Source organism: Simochromis diagramma, unplaced genomic scaffold, assembly GCF_900408965.1.
Source record: "Simochromis diagramma unplaced genomic scaffold, fSimDia1.1 OVJJ01000293.1, whole genome shotgun sequence".
Classification (NCBI taxonomy): Eukaryota; Metazoa; Chordata; class Actinopteri; order Cichliformes; family Cichlidae; genus Simochromis; species Simochromis diagramma.
This window is the reverse complement of record NW_024386801.1, coordinates 3963294-3985550: the sequence shown is the minus strand read 5'-3', so window position 1 is coordinate 3985550 and position 22257 is coordinate 3963294. Positions and strand designations below refer to the sequence as shown.

General features: G+C 38.6%; 2 protein-coding genes across 6 annotated transcripts in view; one reads left to right on the top strand and one right to left on the bottom strand.

Moving 5' to 3' along the window:
- The first annotated feature begins 2 nt into the window (after positions 1-2).
- On the top strand, positions 3-21756 carry cpt1ab (carnitine palmitoyltransferase 1Ab (liver)). Of its 3 annotated transcripts, none has more exons than XM_040025227.1 (19): positions 3-122; positions 6023-6187; positions 6623-6765; positions 7875-8046; positions 8536-8637; positions 9057-9194; positions 9311-9388; positions 11407-11514; positions 12145-12232; positions 14836-15031; positions 15723-15911; positions 16010-16115; positions 17769-17882; positions 18147-18311; positions 18828-18959; positions 19094-19246; positions 19407-19520; positions 19708-19800; positions 19905-21756. In XM_040025227.1, the coding sequence occupies exons 2-19, from the start codon at positions 6047-6049 to the stop codon at positions 19989-19991; spliced, it is 2319 nt and encodes a 772-aa protein (XP_039881161.1). In that variant the 5' UTR covers positions 3-122; positions 6023-6046; the 3' UTR covers positions 19992-21756. The 3 variants fall into 3 exon arrangements, with proteins under 3 accessions (XP_039881161.1, XP_039881162.1, XP_039881160.1); XM_040025228.1 differs by lacking the exons at positions 3-122; positions 12145-12232 and adding exons at positions 3107-3230; positions 12688-12772; XM_040025226.1 differs by lacking the exon at positions 3-122 and adding an exon at positions 3107-3230.
- si:ch211-236l14.4 (SITS-binding protein) overlaps positions 18742-22257 on the bottom strand; it is a 31838-nt gene continuing 28322 nt past the window's right edge. For all 3 annotated transcript variants that reach the window (XM_040025234.1, XM_040025235.1, XM_040025233.1), the window contains one exon: positions 18742-19575. The gene's annotated coding sequence lies outside the window, so the exon portion shown is untranslated. The remainder of the gene's footprint in view (positions 19576-22257) is intronic.

Genomic DNA, 22257 nt, shown 5'->3' with positions numbered 1-22257 from the left:
CAGTGACAGCGTACGACGCACGCGCATGAGCAGCCGTGGGATCCTTACGTCTCCGTGAATCCAAAGTTTGGACGTGTTTTTCGTGTTTGAGTTGCACGGAGGAACGTAAAGGCGAATACACGGTAGGCTGTCGATTTTTAAGTGTATACAAAATGTCAACAAGGGAGCTGTTGCGTCGTTTCCCTCATATTGCGTTCATGTCCTGCGCGTTCAGAGCGGAAATCTCCCCAGCTCGCGTACTGAGCTTGCGTACTGAGTTGTCAGAGACGAATGATGGAAGCGCTAAGGAAGGCTATAACAATAATGCATCTTAACGCACTGGTGTTCTTAGAGAGTTTGTAGAGTATTTGACTTAAAAAGATCTAGGAAAATGAATGTGAGAAACTCTGTCCAAAAAAAGTCATATTGCGCCCTCTGTTGGATAAACAGTAGCTATGCAGGTGATACTGAAAGCTGAGCTGCATCCCATAAATAAGGTTTGGGTTTTTACATATTTAGACAAGCAGACATTTGATCTTCTAAGAAATGCTCAGTGATCAGGGATTTTATTTTTTTCCCTCCTTCGGCTGATACACTTTTTTGGGATTGTTGCTATGGTGATAAAAAGCAGCACCAGTCTCCATCTCACCCTGTCCATATCCTCTTCTGTCACACCAACTCTTCTTGACTTCATTCATGAATCTTCTCAGTGGTGTTCCTTATTTCTTTGTGTTTTGCAACTCAATATTCAAGTATATAGTAAATGGACTGGCACTTGTATAGTGCCTTTCTATTTAATTTGAACATGCAAAGCGGTTTATACTTCAAGTCTCACACTCATGTTCATACAGTGTTTTTTTTTTATCAATAACTAAGCAATTTTATTTAACACTCACACTTTGATGGATCCAATGCCAATACTGAAGGGTACTTCGACAGGGGTACTTAACCTCCTAGGACCTGGCGTCCACATATGTGAACATCGCATTTTGGGTTATTTAGACTAAAATACTCAATTTTGCTCTACATGGGCCTGATATCCACTTACAAGGACATTATACTGCTACTGTTCTATCAAAATTCTAAACGAATATCCTCATATGTGGCTCTTATTTTTCTTAAAAACAAAAATAAGGTTAAAAAAAATCTGGTAATTCTTTGTTTTTTACATTCATCGGGCCCCAAAATGCCCAAATATCAAAGAGAAATTAAAAATGCATGCTGTGGAAGAGTTTGGGTCTTAGGAGGTTAAGGATAAATAAGAAAAGTAATAGATGGAAATTTAATTATTTAGATCTGTGGTCAAACAATGCCTCACAATATGGCCTCTCAAAAATGTTGTGGATATATGATTCAAGGGAGGAATTTTTATATTTAATGCTTAAATGTTTATTTCTAAGCTATCTGAAAAAACAAATTAATAATTCCAGGATGCCCAAATGCAAAATGTAAAAAGAAGTTTCCAAGAGAATCCCAAAAAAGGTTTATAATAACTTTTGCAGCTGGTTAAGTCCAAGATTACATCAGTTGACATGTATTAGAAGCATACCAAAACAAAGCCTTTGTTGATGGAACATCAGAGCAATAGTGAGCTCTGGACAAAGTGTCAGAGATGGCAATGTTTGTCAGCAGTAAAAACACAAATTTCTTCCAGACAGAAAACTTTTCAACAACTGTGACACAATGGCAGAAACATTATAGATTGCAGTTGCTTCATTTCCTTCGGAGCTGGTCAGTAAGCAGACTCTGATGCAGTTGAGGTCAAAGCAGAAGTAGTTCTTTAGACTGTAAAATAACTCTAAGCACACTAACAAATTAAAAATTAAAAATGACAAAAACAGATTATAATCCCTTTAACATGGTGCAGCTTTTTGGTAGTCTAGTCTTGGTGTTCTTCTTTATTTTTTCCCTTTTTAACTATGTGCAGGCCTACTATATAGGGCACCAGCTTTACCTTTCTACCAACAACTTTGCTGCACTCACTGCCCAAAGCAAATACGAGCATGCACTAAAACTTTCCTGGACTTGGGTAGAAGAAAAACAAAGGATATTTGACATTTTTCACTGTGACATCAAAATTTCAAATCTAAATGGGCTGACCCAACAAGGAGAAGGGTGGCAGAGCATCAAGACACACCTCCTGCTGTTACCTGATGATGCATATCTCTTTATATTTTAGTTTGAATAAATAGCTCAGCAGCAGAGGCTACATTCAAACCTGTGATGGACATGGCTTTTCCACCAGGAACAACAGTAATGACTCTGTTTAAGACAGTGCCCTAACTACTGCCAATGCTTTATCCAACAAAACAACCCATCCACCTTGTCACCTGTACAAACAGTGGGTGGCTTAACATAAATTCACTATCAGCTATCAGTACACTGAGAACTGAAGAAAGCAGTTTATTTCTATCAGACACACACTTTCCCCAACATTATCTCCTCATTCCATGTATTGGATATCAGTGTGGGGCATTGAAGCTTGCCAAGAACAAACAATGAACTTGTAGATACAAGTGGCGTTCCCAGTGTGGAGCAGTGAATGGAATAACATTGTTAGTTGAGAGATATTGAGTAAAGAGCCTCTTTGACCTACAAACTTCATGGAGGAATGGAGTTTGATTTCCTGACACGTTTAAAGAAAAGTAGCTTACATGACCAGGGCAAATTTTCATTTTGAGGATGATCATAAACTAACCAGCTCAAAGATCAACAATGAAGAACTCCACCCACCTCACCATCAAGGGCAAATTCCATATTCTGCACCCCAAACACTCATTCAAAAGCTGAAATCAGAGCTCTTCCACAACGGACCTTACAATTTGACAATTTTATATAAAGATCATTTATAACTTTGCCATAAAATTCAGTTGTACACCTGTCATACTGTAATAAGCATTAAACAGCCTTATCAGCTCTAACAGGATTGCACCATGACATTATATTCAACCCCATGCACTACTTAACAGCCCACATTTCACCTGTTATGGCATGGTCATGGTGTCACTGATCCCATCTCCAGCGTAATGTCTTTGCACAGGTTACCAGCTGTCATAGTTTCTGTAGAGCGGGAGTCCTCAGGGGGGCGCTGTTTTAACCACCTTTATATATGGAGGCCGCCGAAAATTGAGATATGTGACGTAGCAAAATGGGCAGTCCGTGTATACAAGTCTGCGCTCTCATTCATAAGGAGTGTTAAACGTTAGCAGTTCCTGCCGACAGCCAGCCAGAGTCACATCCTCCTCACAGCTGTAAGTTTTGCTCTTCCACACTGACAACAAAGCTTTGTGCGTATTTTCTTTTTCTTAGTGCGTAGCGGCCTCTCATGACACTGTTTTCTTTCTCCGTCTCTCTTCTGTGCTCCTTTGGAATTAGTTGGGGAAAATGCAGAGCTACGTGCGCTACGGGGGGAAATATTACAGGCTAGACAAGTGAAATCCGTGACTGTCAATTTGTTGCAGTACCTTGTCGGCGTAGTGTGTGGAGCTGTGAGGTGTTTGCATGGCGTTCAGGCCATTTCCCTCACCCACTCACGCAGCTGGAGGTTTTCTGTGTGGCAGCTTGGCCTACAGAAACCAGAGATCAACTTCAATCTAAGCATCCTGCCTAAACCACTGAAACGGTCCATTGCACTCAAAGCTATTTTAACAGCAGGTCATGGGAATGCATGTCAAAGAGGCCTCTACTGCATATCTGTGTGAATATAAACATTTCACCTGTCATGACTTTTCTTTCTTTCTTTGTTTTTGGTATTGCTTCTCATGTTAGACTCCCCTGGTGATTCCTATGTTCTTGTTCCCAACATTTATGTCGGCAAAAGTCCAAATAAAGGCCTTTTAGTGGCCATCGCATAATAAAACGCATGTAACTGTAATGTAAAGTAACGCGGACGTGAACCTTAGAGAGCAAATTATTTGATTGCACCAGAGGACACATGTAGCGAAGGGTGTGGGTATAAATGTCACCTACCTGTGAAGGTCAGCAAAAGCTGGCTTGTGGTGTCCTTGCTGTAGGAGCGTGTTTACATTCATAAACTACAATAAAACACAATTTATAGGACCGAGAGGGTTAATTATTTGTTATTATAAATAAATAACGCGTAGTGTGTTTATGTCCAGGTTACACACTGGTGACCTAATTTCACTTAGACCACGTGGGAGGATATTTGATATAATTTTACAAATGTAACCGGCATGTGTGGGCCTAGCTTATGAGCCTGTAAGTGTTCGGTAATGACGGTTGGTTTTATGGGGTGAGTGTGGTGTTTGCAGCCATAATGATAATGCAGACAGTAGTACAGTAACTGCATAAAGACAAGGGCTAGTTGCAATGGTTGCAAAGACCTAAATCGCCGGTTATACGACATCCACAGCAAAGGCTATGTTTTCAGTGGCTCCTTTGTTACCACATTTGACTGTGCTGGGTGGCACAGGACGATTCGTGAGTACTGTGTTGCCAGTTTTACGCGGCATCTAAGCGGCGCTGTGCTGCGACCTTTCCCCTAGTTTCTGCAGCACAGGGTGGATCATGTGATGTTGGAAAGTAGCTGGGGGGAGGGGACTGGCTGCTGAAACGCTGCTCTGTGGATGCTGTTCCTTCAGAGGAGTGGAAGAAGCGACGTGTACTGCTTTCAGAGTGCTCTCATTGAATGAAATAAAAGTGGACCCTGTAACAAAAAAAAGGAAAAAAGATAGAAATCCTTTAAAAGAAGATGGTCTTTGCAGAGAAACATCTCTTTGGAAATAAGGGCTTCATTAATTTTCTCCTGAATCTGTAAAACCTGAATCATGCTAGTCATTTTGAGGTTTATTCCATGGTAAATTTATGACAAAGCAGATGATCTGTGTATTAGAAGAATTATTTGAGGAAGTCTTATAAACTATGTTTAAAATATAACAGAATTTGTGCACAGCTTGTCAAGTTCATTCATGTTTCTTCTAAGCCAATAAAGCATTTTTAATTCAGTTGCTTTCTGTTTGTAGCAAGAAACAATTAAATCTAAATAAAAATATATATCCAGGGCGCTAGCAACTGGTTCTCATTTGTTCATAAAAAAGCATCTTGTTAATTGTTTTCTTGGATGCCTCATAAATATACAAACTACAATGGAGTCTTTTATAGTAAGTGAGCTGGAAGACCCACTTGTTCAAATACAATAGACCAGACATTGCTTTGATCAAGGTTACTTCCCAGTGTTGCCTTTTACTGAGACAAGTTAGTTTCAGATTTTTCCAAAACTAATGGGTGGGGTAGATAATTATGGTAACTGAAAAGATTTACTTTATTTATTTATGCAGCCATATCTTGACTAGGGTTGACGGTTTTAAAACAAGACAGGCCTCATGCCAAACATCAGTTATGTTGGACTACCAGTATAACCAGTTCAGAGTTCAGACATTTGTAAGGGGTCACCCACCTGTGTGTGGCCTCTGATCTCAGTTTGCAGGAGCCTGTTTAGTTAAAAAGATACACATGACTTTCATTTTGTGAAGGACGCTAATCCAATCACAATAGTTGCTAAAAGGGATACACAGTTTTTTATGATCCTTACCAAGCTGAGAGCAGTGCCCATTGTGAATTCTTTCTAATGCAAAAAAGTAATAATAATAATTAAAAATGATTTGTGCTTTAGTCACAGTGTCAGTGAAACTGCATTCAACTGTTTTAAAAGTCCAGCAGCAACCCTTTTAACCCTGTGGCTGATTCCCTGCAGATAAACAGATTACATCTAAAAATGGTAGATAATCGGCAGTGTTGGACAAATGCTTTCAAGACACTGATAGAAGCTGAGGGATAGTTCTGATATTTGGCTTGCACCAATCATTCACAGCCTTATCAGGAGATCAACACGCTGTGTTGAACCTTGTAGTGTGTAACCACTCTTGAAGTTACTATCTGTGTTTAGCTGTGTGAAGAAGAGTTTGTAGGAACAAGAATGAAGATTTGGATCAGTTGTTGATTGACATGGTCCTTAAATCGTTGGCATAAACTTTATTCAAACTCTCACTTTGCTAATATTACTGTTTGCTCTTACTGTCCTCAGTGACCCTGTACATCAGTAGCCACCATGGCAGAAGCGCACCAGGCGGTGGCCTTTCAGTTCACAGTCACCCCTGAAGGCATTGATCTACACCTGTCTCATGAGGCTCTTCGCCAAGTCTACCTCTCTGGCATCCACTCCTGGAAGAAAAGATTTGTTCGCTTCAAGGTGGGAGGCATTAAAATAACCAAAGAGCAAAGTTCAGAGGTTTTATGTATAGTAATGGCTATGCACACAACATTACAGCTCTTTTCTATTTAACATTACAAGATCCCAAGTAATTCTTTGTTGTTTATTAGGTTGCTCACACTAGAAGGTCATAGACTCTCACACAAACAGTCAGCTGTGACACTAACCTTCCTGCCCGTTCTTTGTGTCCTAGCCTTTGGCCTAGTTATCTGTTTACACACCGCCATAGTGAATGACTCAAACCCAAAGACCTGCTAGCATTTTCACACATTCCTCTTTTGTTTCATGTATGTAATTAATGATTTGTCACATGTATCCTTATAACTCATGATAACATGTTATGAAGTAATTAAATTTTATCTCCTTGGCCCTATATGACCGCTTTAATCCCCAATTTGACTTACATTTCCACAGAATGGGATAATGACTGGTGTGTACCCGGGAAGCCCAGCTGGGTTCTCCATAGTGGTTGGGTCCTACATGGCTTACAATAAATTCAAACAGCTGGATCCATCTTTGGGGCTGTTTACCAAGCTGGGTCAGCATATGCCCATCAGGTAAGCTGATCCCACGAGGTGATATCCTGGTATTATATGGCTTTTTGTACATTTTTTTTTTCCTATTAAAAAATAATAACTTTTATTAGTGTTTTCTAAAGTAGATTGTTTCTAAGTATAACCCTAACTACCATGCGCATTTCTTTACATAGTGGCACAAGTGAGAAAGCAGGTAAACAAATGCAGTGGGAATTAGCTAGGTGTTGTTTGGCTGGAAGCAGGTATTTTGCCAAATGCGTTGGCAATGGAGTGTGTTTGACTCATACTTAAAGATGTTGCAACATTTGCAATAATGCGCATGCTTCATACAGGTCTGTGTGTTACATGAGTCTGTAAACTAGTCTGTTTGCTACTCATTTTCTCCCAGCTACCTGCCACAACTGATTTTATTATTTGCCAACAATGTTGATCATGTTTAGTAATACTGTGCAACCATGTCTTGAACACGCAAAGCCTTTAATGTTTTTCTTATCCACAGTGCTCTCAAGTCAAGTCAGCTGTTTTTTGATGGTGTTTTTTTTTTTTTAGTTTATTGAAGAATGTCTGAAATATTAAGAGTACTGGAACCTTCTTTTTTGTTTTAGTAACAAGTACAACCTGTTGGTGTTAAAATGTTTGAAACCTTTAAGTTACAAATACAGAAAAATCTACTGCATGATCAGATCTGTCCTCTTTAACCTTGGCTACACTACATAACAGCGGTTTAGGACTTTACTGCTGACAGTAAATTCATCAAAATGTTTTAGTCCTCCTATCAGAGTAAATAACACACATCATTTATCAGTCATGAGTCAGTGTGTCTTTGCTGACTTTGGACATCGCCAAGTCAGGAAGTAGCTGTGCGACAGTAATTGCCCCATGTTTTCACTATGCTGTTGTAGTGTAGTGCAGTCTTAGATTGCTCATTTGGCCAAGGTTGATAATAATTTGTTTATGTAATGACTTTGAACATCATAGCACTTTACTTATTCTTCAGTCAGATTACTAACTTACAAAAACATACAGAGTTTTGTAAAGCCCTATTAAGCAAAACCATAATTTGTGTCCACTCTGCAGTTAAATGTTTAACATTATATTGTCCTTCCTCCTGTTTCGTTCTCTGTCCACAGCCGATATATGTCCACAGACAGCCAGAGGATAGTCGGAGGAATTCTAGTGGGCACAAGCCTGTGGGTTACCATAATAATGATTATGAGGACTGTCCTCAAGTCCTTGCTGTCATGGCATGGATGGATGGAAGAACGTCATGGCTCCTTGTCCTGGTCGAGTCGCATTTGGATGGTGAGATAATGTGCTCCATTGTTCCAGTCACTGAAGAGGAGCTAATTGGTAGAATGTCATAGAGATGGACCTTATTGCCTTGAATAAACGATGCTGTTTTTGCAACAGTGTTATTAAGCACTTGTGAGTGTCTTCACTGGTCATATGCTGAATAAAATGTTCTACATTAAACAGGGCTGAGGTTTTATACTATATTTTAAACATTATTATAATCATGTGTGCTTGTTTTACTTATAAGATGAGTTCTAAACAGCAGGTAATTATTGCTAAATTATAAAGCTATTAAGGTTCAAAAATTAGTCGCTTGCTATGACAATTAGGTCCAGGCAGAGATACAATGCAAATCTTGTGGAGGCCATACTCGAAGTGCTACTTGTGTCATCTTGTTATTTACTGCTGGTTATGTCTTTGGACTTTGCCTCGTACCTTGCTGGTTTCCAGGTGAAACAAAACATCACTTCAAACTGCCTTATCTCTCTGCTTGTCCAGGTTCTAGTGAAGGTGTTCTCTGGCCGGAAACCAATGCTGTACAGTTTCCAGAACTCTCTGCCACGACTACCTGTTCCTTCTATCAAGGACACCTGCAAAAGGGTAATTTCTTATCTGGTGTTTTTATCTACATTGATGATCATGCTGATAAAGGTGCTAGGCTTCGGACTGGCACCAAAGTTGCATTTTGAAGAGCAAAAAACTTCTAGGTTTTCACTGAGGAAACCAGTTAAGATAACCCCACCCCCCAAAAAAAACAAACAAAAAAAAAACATGCAATACACTGGAACTGCATGTAAACAAAAAAGCCTTAAAGGTACTGATTTCAATTCATTTACACATTCCCTCAGGCTTTGACTCTGTGGTGCAGGGCAGTGACTGGAAAGTGACCTTCTTGCCTGTGATTGTCTGTCTGAGAAGACACTGTGTGCTGCATATTTTTTCCTGCCCTTTGTGCTCTTTGTTAAGTCAGATACTCTTTGCTTCACTCTTTCTTACCTTGATTTTTCTGGTGTTTTCAGTACTTGGAGTCAGTGCGCCCACTGATGGATGATCAGCAGTTTGAACGAATGAAAGGCCTGACTCAAGACTTTGAGAAGAATCTGGGTCCCAGGCTGCAGTGGTACCTTAAACTCAAGTCCTGGTGGGCGTCCAACTATGTGAGTTCCTCTTCTCTGACTTTTCACACTGTCATGATTCTTAGGTCAGTCTTACCCTGAAAAGCAATGCATTGAAAACTTCTGTTTGTTTCCCCCCTTCTCTCTGCCTGTCACAGGTCAGTGACTGGTGGGAAGAGTATATTTACCTGAGAGGCCGTGGACCTATCATGGTGAACAGTAACTATTATGCCATGGTAAGGCAACTCCACCTCTGTTAGGTAATAGTGAGGTAGTCTCCTCATGATGGTCTGAGTGTTTGAAGGCATTTTGTGTGTGGGTTTTTATTTTTTTCCCTGACACCTGGCTAAATCCCGAAAGCTCCAATTTGAGCAGTTTTCATTTTAACGTGACCCGTTTATCACCACTTTGACCCCCAAAAGCGTGGATGGTTGTGAATTGCATACAAACCCTTTTAGCCTTTTAATTATTAACTCTTTGTGTGTGATCTTTAAGTTTTGCAGAGTAATCAGCAGTTATCTTGTGACATACTTGTTACACAATGTTGTAAAAGAAATAAAAGTAACACAAACACTCGAGCAGCTTCACGGTACTATCTGCAAAACGAAACTCAACATTTGAGACTAATTTATTTATTGCTACTATATATATACTGGATAAGAACAGCACAAATAACAAAAAACTACGACCTCTGAGTTTATGATTTTGAATGAATGGAACGAACACTTTCAGTTTGTTTCTACGTGTGAGCTGTCTAAAATGTAACTCAACTGTCTTCCTTTAACTTCGATTTTCATATTTGGCTTTTGAATGAGAGTATTTCTGTGCTACACACATAATCTAATTTGTAACTTAGAAAAATTTCAAGTTATTAAACACTATGTACCCTAATGATATGCATTCTGCAACATTAACCCTCGTGTGTCCACGAGTAATAATATACTTTATTATAATTTCTCAGGGCAAGTTATAGCTGAAGTCTTGTAGTCTTGGAGTTAAAGACGTCAAGTCTTCAGAATCCTGGCAGCCAATCACCTAATTACAGCATCTGTACTTTGTGGATGGGTTGACTGGCCGCAGTGTCTGCATAAATCTAAACCTCCCATTTTTTTACCTGGATCAGTGACAAAGTCAGGACACTGCAAATGTGTCAGTTGTTAATTGTAAATCTGTCACTAAAACCGGAACAAAAATGGATCCATGCTCTTGCTTACAAACCCTCTTTATACTCTATGCAAATTGTCTTTGACCAAAATAACTACAATGAATCAAAGGCCAGATTACATTTGTATCAATTCTAGCTTTTACCTGTTGTAAGAACAACACATTATCTGAGGTTTGATTTAAGCTAGCTGCAGACTTCAAGTTCAAAGACCAATTTGCAGACTGAGTTGTACAATCTAGATCACACCTAAGATCATTTTCTTTGGATTTTCTTTTTTAAGACAATACAGTATGAATAGGCAAAGTGTAAATTGACATAAAAGACACATTTTCTCATCATCTGACATAGTAAACAACTCATCCTCTTAATTAAATCACAACTCCAGTGTGTCCAAAAATTAAAACCACACGTGCTGCCAGATGTATAGTTTAGTGGATAACACATTCGGCTAACATCTCGAAAAGTCTGTGGTTTGAGACAAGTCGAAGCGCAAATTGCTGAAAGTGTTGGAAACGAAAGGCATCTAGTGAAAAAAAATTGTCAGATGTGTAGATTATTCTCTTGTGAGTAAGAGAGCAAGAAGGAAGGAGTTTCTATACTGTCCCTGTTCCCAGATGAGCCATCTCAGTCTTTAGGCTTACATATTTGAAAGACTAATGGTGCTACAACAGGTTAAAACAAAACAGAGCTGCAAATGTTTATGGTATTGTTGTAATATTTAGAACAACATATTACTCAATAAATTAATCAGCTATCAAAAGTACAAGTGCACAGCTTTAGATAAGACGTTGGCAACTTGCTTAGTGTGATCTATCGGTGGAACTACAACAATAACAATGCCAAGAATTTAGCACAGGATTCACTGCACTGCGGTACACACCTCACTCCACATTGAGTTCACCTTCAAAACTGGTCACACATCTGTGTTTACCAACGGTGAACAAAGATTCAGTTAAAACAAAGCAACAATCTGACTTTTTTAATGCACAGGTTAAATGTGCAGCTTAAGCGGTAGTTATTATGTTTCTGTTGCCTCACAAGCTGTAGGAAGATGTGAGAACTTCTTATTGATCATCTCTGTTTCTCCAGGACTTCCTGTACGTGTTCCCGACCTCCGTCCAGGCTGCCAGGGCAGGTAACGCCATTCATTCTATCATGCTGTACAGGAGAAAACTGGACAGAGCTCAGATCAAACCTGTGAGTACAGAGCTCCTCTGTTTGACATTTAATGATTTGTTGAACTATGTGAAGCGTACATAGTTGTAACATAAATTTCCTACTCATTCACACTGGCTCCATGTAAATATTTAACTCATACTTTACTGATTAATAGGTATTATCTCAGTGTGTTTTTCTTTTAAGTTTACAATGAAAAGCTGCTTATCTTTTAACGACCATTTCTTGTGTGCTTTGATGTAAGTTTGTTATCCACAATCTCACGAATTATTATATTTCTACTCTGTCACCCTCAGCTTACCGTAACTAACCATGCACTGTGCTTTCTGCTTGCTTGTTTGAAGTGCAGTTGTAATTACCAACAATGCAATATCACAGGCATTTTCTAAAAGCTTAGTAAAGAAACTAACCCACCCCAGTGCCATGTATTCCTGCATCTCCGTCAGCCCTTTGCCTTCACCAAGCTGCATGATGCCTAAGTGCAAATTCTTACACTTGCACAATAACAAAATATGTTGTGAAAATGCCCACTTACCTTTCGCCAAATCCAACTGTATGCATTTATGCAAAGACCATTGCATGAGCTAGCTCTGTTACAGACTCACACTCGATTGTCTCTGTTTTACTGTTTTGTGCCGGACGCTGCGTTAGATATACTTGCTGGCGAACAAGGTTCCTCTGTGTTCAGCTCAGTGGGAGAGAATGTTTAACACCTCCCGCATCCCCGGTGTGGAGACAGGTAAGAGGAGGGCACGTCTCCATCGTGCCCTCTCCCCCTTCTACCCTGTGACCCTGGTCATGTTTGTTGCAACAGCCTTTGGAAACCCTGATTACTGTACTCGTTCTCATCAGCACAGCCCTGTGCTGTTATTGGCTTTAATACATAGGAATGTTCACATTTGTTTAGGTGATACATTATGTCACAATATTCTAAAAGCTTTCAAATTTCTCTTAAAAAATACTGTTGCATCAGGGCTTTGCTGGTGTATTTGAGATAGTAAGCCACTGGTTTCTGGACTCCGCTCATGTCTCTTTCCCTGGAAGCCTTGCTTATCAAACCAATCCTCATCACTCCCACTGCACTTCATCCAGTCTCCTGGTCATGTAGGTGTGTGTCTGCTGCGGCTCTCTCTGGGATTTTAGTAAATTAGTTTGTCATCTCTTTGTGTTTGACTCTCCCCTTTTGCTTTTCAGCTCATGCTCCTACACACTATTCCCATGTGCTCAGCCCAATACGAGCATATGTTCAACACGACTCGTGTCCCAGGTGTAGAAACAGGTAGAGTCTTTAGCTGGCGCCTCCTCTACTCCAACTGTACTTTTCCTCAGGACATTTGTCCATCAGTTTGAGTTGGAAGTCTGACCTCTATGAATTGATAATGCATGTGTGCTGCTGTGTGCACATTCAAGGACTAATTTGCATGTCACTGAAATATAGTTCATAAGTTTTAGAAGACAAACAGTCTTAGATAAATAAATAAAAGAAGTGTATTTTTCATGCAAATAAAATATGCAGAATATGTATTTACTATAATACACAGTTTACGAAAGAATTATAAGAATAATGTTTTCACAGTCCTGGAAAACATTAAGTACACTGTTACTGCTGCCATAGGAATTAAAGGAGTTAGTAGTAGACAGGTGCAGTTAATCAAATGTGATTAATTTATCATTAACACGTGTGATCACCTGTATAAAGGTAGAACTTGTTGTTTTCTTTCTGCTTGCTGGTCTGAAATATTCTGCTGTGTGTTAACACAGTCTCACAGTCTTCCCAAGAAGGGATGTCTCAGCAAATTAACCCCAAGATAAGACCGTGCAATGGTCATAGAAAGTGCAAAAAAACACAAGAGCTACATCTCAGAGTCTACTCTTAGTTTGCATGTTAAATGTTAAAATTCATGACAGTGCAGTTAGAAAATAAATATGAAAATAACTGTTTTTTTTGCTGTGTCAGGACCCAAAGAGAGCTATACATTAATAAAAAATCCTGCAAACTGCAATTAACTAAAACAATGCTGTCAAAAACAGCAAAAGGATATTTATTTGTTTTAAAGTACATGACTTTACCTGTTTTTAAAATGACTTAATTGGAAACGTTATAAAAAAATGGATCAGATTACATTGTTTTGGCCTTGTAGATTGAATTTCTGTAATACATAAAATTATTCTTTTTAAACGTAATTTAAGAAGTAAAGTAAAGCAGTGAAAATCAGCAAGTGTTTACTTTGATTCATTCCAAACTTTTTGAGGTGCCGTGTTTACAGGCACAATGACGTGCACGCAACTACTACAAAAAAATATAAGCTTCTTAGAAGAGGTAAAAATCCTCTAATCAAGATTACGAGCAGTTAAGTTTAAAAACTCAAACCTGAACGACTCGAGGCCAAGACAATAATAAATGTACAATAATAATAAATTGTGTTGCTTAGCAGGCACATGGGACCCAGCAGAAGGTATTTAACGCTACCTTTTTAGACTGAAGGCATTTAGAAAATAGAAAAATGTAGTGTGCTTTTAAAAATAAATTTAATAAAATAAGTTTTATTCAGTGTCTTTGTAAGCAGAAAGATCTGAGTTGCTGCAGTGATTAGAACGGCTTTCCAATTCAGCCCTGTGGTATACTGGGCCCAGAATACTCATACTGATGGAGGTCCTTACTATAAGAAACTACAGTAGGCTAAATATTATTATTTGGCTTGTTCTTGGTGTAAGTATTTGTTTCCCTTTATTCTACCAGTACCAAGTACATTGCTTGTTTGAGTGCTCAAGCTCCAAATTTGTAGTAAAATAACACAGTAGCAATGAGATTATGCAAGTAAAGCTTTGAAACTGGCTTCCCACATTTGTTCACATTGTTGTTCAAACAAGCATTGTGTTCCCAACTACATTCTTGTTCCCAGTCCTTCCCTTTTTCATCCCACTTGCTGCACTCCTCATTTCAACCCGCCTTAGTTTTTGTATTGTGTAAATGAATTATGTTTTTCTTTTAAAAGAAAACTGGATATCACATCTTTTTACTTCTGGGGCAAATTACTGTTTACTAACATCTGTATTGCTACCAGAAATAAAATAATGCAACATCCACTCGATATTTGATATTTCTATAATTATTTCTCCTTTTTCACAAAGATGTTGGCATTAAACAACATGCATTTCTGATTATACACACAAGTCACCCACATGATGTGTGGTATGCAAGTTCTTTTATTTAAAAAGAAAAAAACACAACACATGTACAAATATAAATATACCCTTCTCCCCCACAACCACAGATTTTCTTCATCTGTCTTTCTTGTTTTCCTGTTTTCTCTCTTCCTGTCATTGTTCTTTCTCCACTAGACACCCTTCACCACGTGAACGAGAGCAAACACATAGTTGTGTACCATAAGGGACGTTACTTCAAGGTGTGGATGTTTTATGATGGCCGGCTGCTGTTGCCACGGGAGATCGAGCAGCAGATGGAGAGGATCTTGGCAGACAAGTCGGAGCCCTTGCCAGGAGAGGAGAGACTAGCAGCACTCACTGCAGGGGATAGGTGGGTATCATTGCAGAATAAGCTGGAGCCAGGATTGATGAGGCCACACAATTTTACTTTTTAATCTGTAGCATGACAGGAAGTACAGCAATGTAGGCAATGCGTGGACATTTACAGTGGTCATAGGCTGAATCAGTGAGTTTGGTATTCTTCAAAAACTCCTGGTAGAACTTAAACTTTATTTTGAAAGATATATTTTAAGAAATTAAAAATGTGATTGCAAATTGGTATTTGAAATAAAGAAAATAAACCTGAAATCAAAGAGACATCAAAGTCATGTTAAAATAGGCTAATAATATGGGCCTGGGCATGTATCATATTTCAAGCATGGCAACAAGATTAACCACTAACTTGTTTTGTTTGAAGTGCAGCTGTAATTAAAAAGCAATTAAATTAAAAGCGATTTCACAAGCATTTTCTAAAAGCTTAGTAAAATACATTTTTACGGAGTAATAAAGAGTGTGGTATTGACGGCTCACAGTTTTCTCATACTGACAAAGAAAAATGTACGCGTATTTATGTAACATGCGTAAAGAAATCTTTTTAAAACTACTGTAAAGTCGCAAAAATGACACTTAGCTCCAGCTTTTATATGCTTTCTGTTAGAAAGATTAAAAGAACATATTTTACACTCATGCAGCTATGTCTATGCTTTACTTTTTGAACATATTTTTTGTTTTTACCTTGTTAGGACACCGTGGGCAAAGGCCCGTGAGATGTTCTTCAGCCGTGGAAAGAACAAGCAGTCTCTGGATGCTGTAGAAAAGGCAGCCTTCTTCCTCACCCTCGATGATACAGAGCAGCGCTACGATGCAAAAAACCCAGTCAAGTCTCTGGACATTTATGCCAAGTCCCTGCTCCATGGAAAATGCTACGACAGGTGGAGATAAACTTTATAGATTTTATGGCTAATTTTCAGTAGGTTTGTGGCATTAACCTGTTTGCAAATTAACCTAATAATATTTTGTAACCCTTCAGGTGGTTTGATAAGTCCTTTAATATGATAGTTTACAAGAATGGTACGATGGGACTGAATGCAGAGCATTCCTGGGCAGATGCTCCGATTGTTGGCCATCTGTGGGAGGTAAGTCACTGGTTTTGTGGAAAAAAGTAAATACGGTATCTCGTAATATCACGAGAAATATTATATAGTTAAAGCCGTAAATATTTAGGCACAAGTTTTGTCATTTTAACTCTGCACCACTACAGATCAAAAGAATCAGAGCAAAAACTTTAAAAGTAACCAAACCAACAGTCTGATGCATTCATGTCTTAGTAAATGAGTAATTTACTGGTGAGCAACACCAAAACACCTGGACCAGTACAGCCAAGTCAGGAGGTAGGCGTGTTATTGTTAAAATTGTTAAAATCTACCATCTAAAGATGCCTTCATGAAGGTAAATGCAGAGGATTTGCAAAAAGTGCACTTGTTATACTTAAGAACCAGGTCAAGTTATACTTATACGTCATAAAACATCTAAAGGACCTGCACATTTCTGGAAAAAAAATGTAGACAGATGAAACAGAGCTTAACTTGTACCAGAATGATGGGAAGAATGGGAAGTATGGAGAAAGAGAGAAACAGTTTATGATGGACATGTATGGCAGCCAGTGGAACAGGGTTACCTGACTGCTGAATTCAGCATGCCCAGGATACCTTTCTGTTATCTGGATTCACTTACTCTAAGCCTTGGCAATCAGGATAAGCATTCACATGAAGCTGGTTATCAGCTTGTTGTGCTGCTGGCAGCATCTAACCAATCTAAGAGTCATCATATGATTATTCTTCTACAGAAAATGATCCCTATGAGTGTCACCTACAAACTTACTACAATAGCTGCAAGTCCAGTAGTGTAAAAGAGACTTGGCAGCAGATTAGAATGAAGCAGAAGAACATTTTCTAAATCAACAGATTAATGCATGGACATTCCTGTGACAATGTGACGCACAGTTTGTGCTTTGTTCAGAAGTTTTATTAAGATTTCACAAGCTGCATATATATAATATATATCCCCAGCAGAGAATCTATATCACACTTAAACATGCTGTGAATAAAAGAATAAGTGCTTCCAGATGACGGAGTCTCTGCAGACTGCAGTGACGTTTGGCAGTAAAGTTTGAATATGAAAACAAAATTCAAACATAGGCTTAGTTTACATGCAAATTTGATATGTCCCTTTTTAGGATCATATGTTATAGAAAAACAAATTACTATTGCAAAACTGTGGCCAACAAAGCTGCTTCTGAATTTATTACTGATGCTCATCAGGGAAACAGACTTTAGACACTACTGAAACACTTTAGACCCTCCTACACTCCCCGCACTGTCCAAGAGACTTCTAGGAATGGTGACGCTATTTTCTGGAGAAAATTGTTCAGTAGGTGGTGATTTCATACCTGCTGGTCTGGAACAGTTCACAGCATAAGTTACCATGGCAATATACCCTGCAAGAAGTGAACTGCCGTAGATCTCAACTTAATAGAGCGTGCTTTTAAGCATGCAAGCCGCATCTGAAGGTTACTGCTGCAGTAAATGCCTAACACAGCATCTTAAGTGACTCAGTAACTCATTCAGTTATTTACTGATGGTTTTTTTGTAATCCGAGTGTTAAAAAGGATTTTTAATTTAAAATTAGTGTACGTGGTGGTGTACAGAAGCAAACTTGCAAGAAGACATTGCAAGCAAAACAGCAGAAACTTTTGAGTGAGATGAGTTAAAGTGTTGACTCTCTTGCAGCATGTACTTTCCATGGATCCAAAGCTGGGATACACCGAAGATGGTCACTGTGTTGGGAAGCCCCATCCTAACCTGCCCGGCCCTCAAAGGCTGCAGTGGACCATCCCTGCTGAGGTAGAAAATCTTTTACTTTACACCATAATTTTATATTAGCAGAACTTGGATTCCCTCTTGTGGAAGCATAAGCTAAGTACACCAGAGTGGATTTAATTAACTATATAGATGTTTGTTTATTGGATGTTATTTTTTGGATTTAAATAGCTTCTAAAACTAATCTAATAATTTAGTCATCTTGACGTTTCTTCATAAAATGCATATATATAAATAGATATTTTTGTCTGAGTAAATCATACAGTTATGTTCCCTTTATTCCTCTAGTGCCAGGAGGCCATCGAGAGTTCTTTGACAGTAGCCAAAGCTCTGGCAGATGACGTGGACTGTCACATTATCCCCTTCACTGACTTTGGAAAGGGGCTGATTAAGAAATGCCGCACCAGTCCTGATGCCTTCATCCAGATTGCCCTGCAGCTGGCCCATTACAGAGTAAGTTCCCGCATCCTACCATTTTTTTTTTCCTGTTCATATCCTTATCTGAAATAAGTTTTTTTTAATATATATATTACAGAAAATATTATAAAATCAATCTCATATTTAAAAGTGTAGATGTAACTTCTCAGAAGCCAGCGCTTTCCAGCCGCATGCAATTAAATTAAGTTCCAGCAGAGGGCAGTCACAACTAGCTGGCCAGCATAGATTTGTAGGCAGTCAAGCAGTGTTTAGTGGATTTAATAGCGAATTAAAACTTTTATTTTTAATTATTCATGTTGCACTTTAATTAATAATATGACACAAAACATTGGTGTTGCACGTTAGTTGTGGTATGTTTCTTAATTGGTCACACCATTTTAATTAATAGCTAATAATAATACATAAACCTCCTAAGAGCCGCAGGCCTTTGTAATCATTTCTACTGTTAATGCATAAAAAAAATATATTTACATAAAATGTTTTCTCTTTTTAATCGTGATTTAATTAAATGTAATTCTACTCTCTCAACAGGACAAAGGGAAGTTTTGCCTGACTTATGAAGCCTCCATGACTCGTATGTTCAGGGAAGGTCGAACAGAAACGGTGCGCTCCTGCACCGTGGAGACTTGTGCCTTTGTTCGTGCCATGGTCGGAGATGAGACAGTAAGTCCCCTCCTTTCATTTATGTGCTACCGATTTTTTTTTTTACTTATTGTTTTTTCACTTTATTATTGTTATTGTGTTATTAAACTATTTGTCATATTTCACTTCTGTTCCTTTCGTATTTCTTTCTACAGAGAGAAGAGCGTCTCAGGTTGCTCAAGCTGGCGGCAGAAAAACACCAAAACTTGTACCGTTTGGCAATGACAGGACAGGGCATCGATCGCCACCTTTTCTGCCTCTATGTGGTTTCCAAATACCTCGGAGAGGATTCACCCTTCCTGAAGGAGGTATGAGCTTCTTTTCACAAGTTTTGTGTGTTACAGGTACTCGAATAATGCCCATAATTGCCCTTATAAACTTTTTTTCATACATAGAAAAAAGTTACGAGCGAACGACCAATACAATAATGTGTCTTAATCTGTGGATTTCATAAATCTTTACATTTAGGTCCTGTCTGAGCCATGGAAGCTGTCCACCAGCCAGACTCCTCTGCAGCAGGTTGAGCTGTTCGATCTGGTCAGACACCCAGAATATGTGTCCTCTGGAGGTGGTTTTGGTCCAGTAAGTTGTCCATCAGCTTTCACAGTGTCTTTAACAGCTGTTTGTGTTAGTTTTCCTGCAACAAAACACATAAGGTTGTATAATCCTTAAATTAGAAAAAAAAAGTTGAAATATTAAAGCAATAAAAATGTATTACTGTGTATGGGATAAGCTCAGAGTCTACTCTCTCGCTTTCTTTGCCCACAAGGTGGCTGATGATGGTTATGGCATCTCCTACATCATTCTTGGTGAGAACCACATCAACTTCCACATCTCCAGCAAACACTCAAGCCCAGAAACTGTAAGTTCACTAATTTTCCATTTTTTTTCCTTCTTTAATGGCCATTTTAAATGAAAAAGCTTACTGGAATCTTCTTGCATTTCTTTCTTCTTTTGTTTTTTTAGGACTCGCATCGTTTTGGGACCAACATCAGACAGGCCATGCTGGACATCCTGGGTCTCTTTGAGCTCAACAACAAAGCTGCCAAGTGATGGCTGTCTTTGCTGGTGGAAGGCTATGAGTAACATATATTCAAAAAAAAGGTTGTACAGAGTCACTTGTTGGTTTAGAGGTTATATTTATGTTAATTGATGTTACAAAAGTAAGGATGATTGAAAGGAAGCATTATCGTTAATACGTTTGTGAGGCACTTATGTAAGCTGTATATTTAGGCGTAGCGAGTAACCGGTGGTGTTGGGTACAGGTAATGCACAGATCAAAGTTGGTTTTGGTTTTTTTTCACAAGACTGTACATACCGGTGCCTTACTGACCCACTAATGTAAAAAGGGCAGAAAGGGCGTCTGAGATCAAATCTGCATTAACATATTTCAGCTAAAGGCTTGTTCAGTGGCATCATCAAATACTTGAATTGCATTTTAAGTTGCATGATGGTGCAATATCTTTATTTCTGTTCCCATCCTATGCGTTAGCTTTGTCCTTAAGTTTCTTTAATGTCTTGCAGTTGCAGCTCCTGAAGCACTGACCAAAGCAGCAAACTTGATGTTGAATTTCATTAAATTTGCATGCTGTGTGTGCTCTCCATTATTTCATAAAGTGAGGTTTAAAGAGAGGATGATTCTGAACGTTTAGCAGCTATACCCAGTAATTTCACACAGACAGGAGTAAAATAAGGTGTCTGTGATTGCAAAAGTTATAAACATTCAGCTTGGATCAGAGTAGCGAGCCTAACATCACTGTAATGTTGAATATCAACACGTTGCTACTGTCTTTTCTTATTCCAAGTGCACAGCCAGTGTTTTTGTTCAGGTTTGGCTTCTATGACTCTTATTAAGTGGCGACAAAGGCACATGATTTTTTTCCTTGTTCGTTGTTTTCATACTCAGGTTTTGCTAACTTGGCCTAGTGTCCTAGGGTGCTGGCTACAACACTGAAAACGAGTGCTTTTGCTAACATGTAAATGTGCAACACTAGATGTTGAAATGCAGTACAATGCCAATGTGATTCCAGTGAGATGGTAGATAGCATAGCGTGAAGTTTGCTGTTGAAGTGAGAGTTCGTAAGACAGGGAGGTGTGCGTCTGGATTGAATCTGACAGCGTGAGGTCAACAGTGACTTTACTTCTTTTGTGAGGGGTTGAGGGGGGGAAAATCGCCAATTAACTGTACTTTAGCTCTGTTGCGCACTCCATCTCTGACCCTATCGTTCAAACCTAGGAACTCCAGACTACCCGTACAGCCTTTTGTCACCTCAAAAAAAATTCTGTAAACTTTTATGAGCAATCGGATTGTTGGTTATATCAAAGCAGTGTTGCAGCTGTTGTTTTTAAGTCAAGAAAAATCACATGGTCGGTTTTTTGGTCTCTTCAGTAAAGTTGGATATCATTTCTTCTCTTCAGCTATTTTTTAAGAAATGCAAGTTTCTAGTCATGTATAGGAATGCATTTTTTAAATAATGTATATGTTGTCAGTCCATCATATTTATTTTTTTCAGGTTTTAGCTTCTGTATTTTAACACATCTTGGTTATTTGACAGCGGATCGTCACAAATGACGACCCCTAAGTTAAGGTTTTGCTGGTTTAAGAAAAAACATGGACAAAATGCTTCCTTTTCTTTTGTCATGACAGTTTTGTTATCCCAGACTAGTTTTATCTAGACCTCATGTTTACACTGCTGCATGTTTTTGAAGATGAAGCTGTATATGTTTGCCTTTAATTTAAAGAATTGTTAAAAGACAAGCAGCTGATATACCAAATTATGTTTGAACAATAAAGTAAATGTCAGATGGCTGCATCACCTCTGAGGTGTCCCTTTTTGCTTATTACGCTTAATACATATCTCTCCAAAGAAAAACATTTTACTCACCACACAGCCACTGTGGAGGCTGCGAAACAGTCATTGGAATTGTTCGATTTATGGCCAAAGACATGGCATCAGTTTTTAGAATCAAGTAAAATAAAGACTAATAATCTTTGTGTATTTATTCCTCAGCATAATTTAGCTTTAAGGAGTTTTTGGAGTAGATTTGCTCATTTTAGTTTAGCTTTTATTTCAGTGTTTAGTCTTTTTGTAGTGTGAGCGCTATTGTTGGTTGCTCTCTGAAGTTGTGTGTAATTTACTTTGTAAATAACTCAGCTACATACGGTCACGGGTCACTTTCTTCGGTATACCTGTTCCAGTACTACTTATTAATGAAACTAATGAATCTAGCATCTTATCTAAAGAACGTTTACTGCATGATCACAGTAAATAGAATTGAAAAGCACATTCAAATGTAGGCCAATTTTTAGCAAGTATTT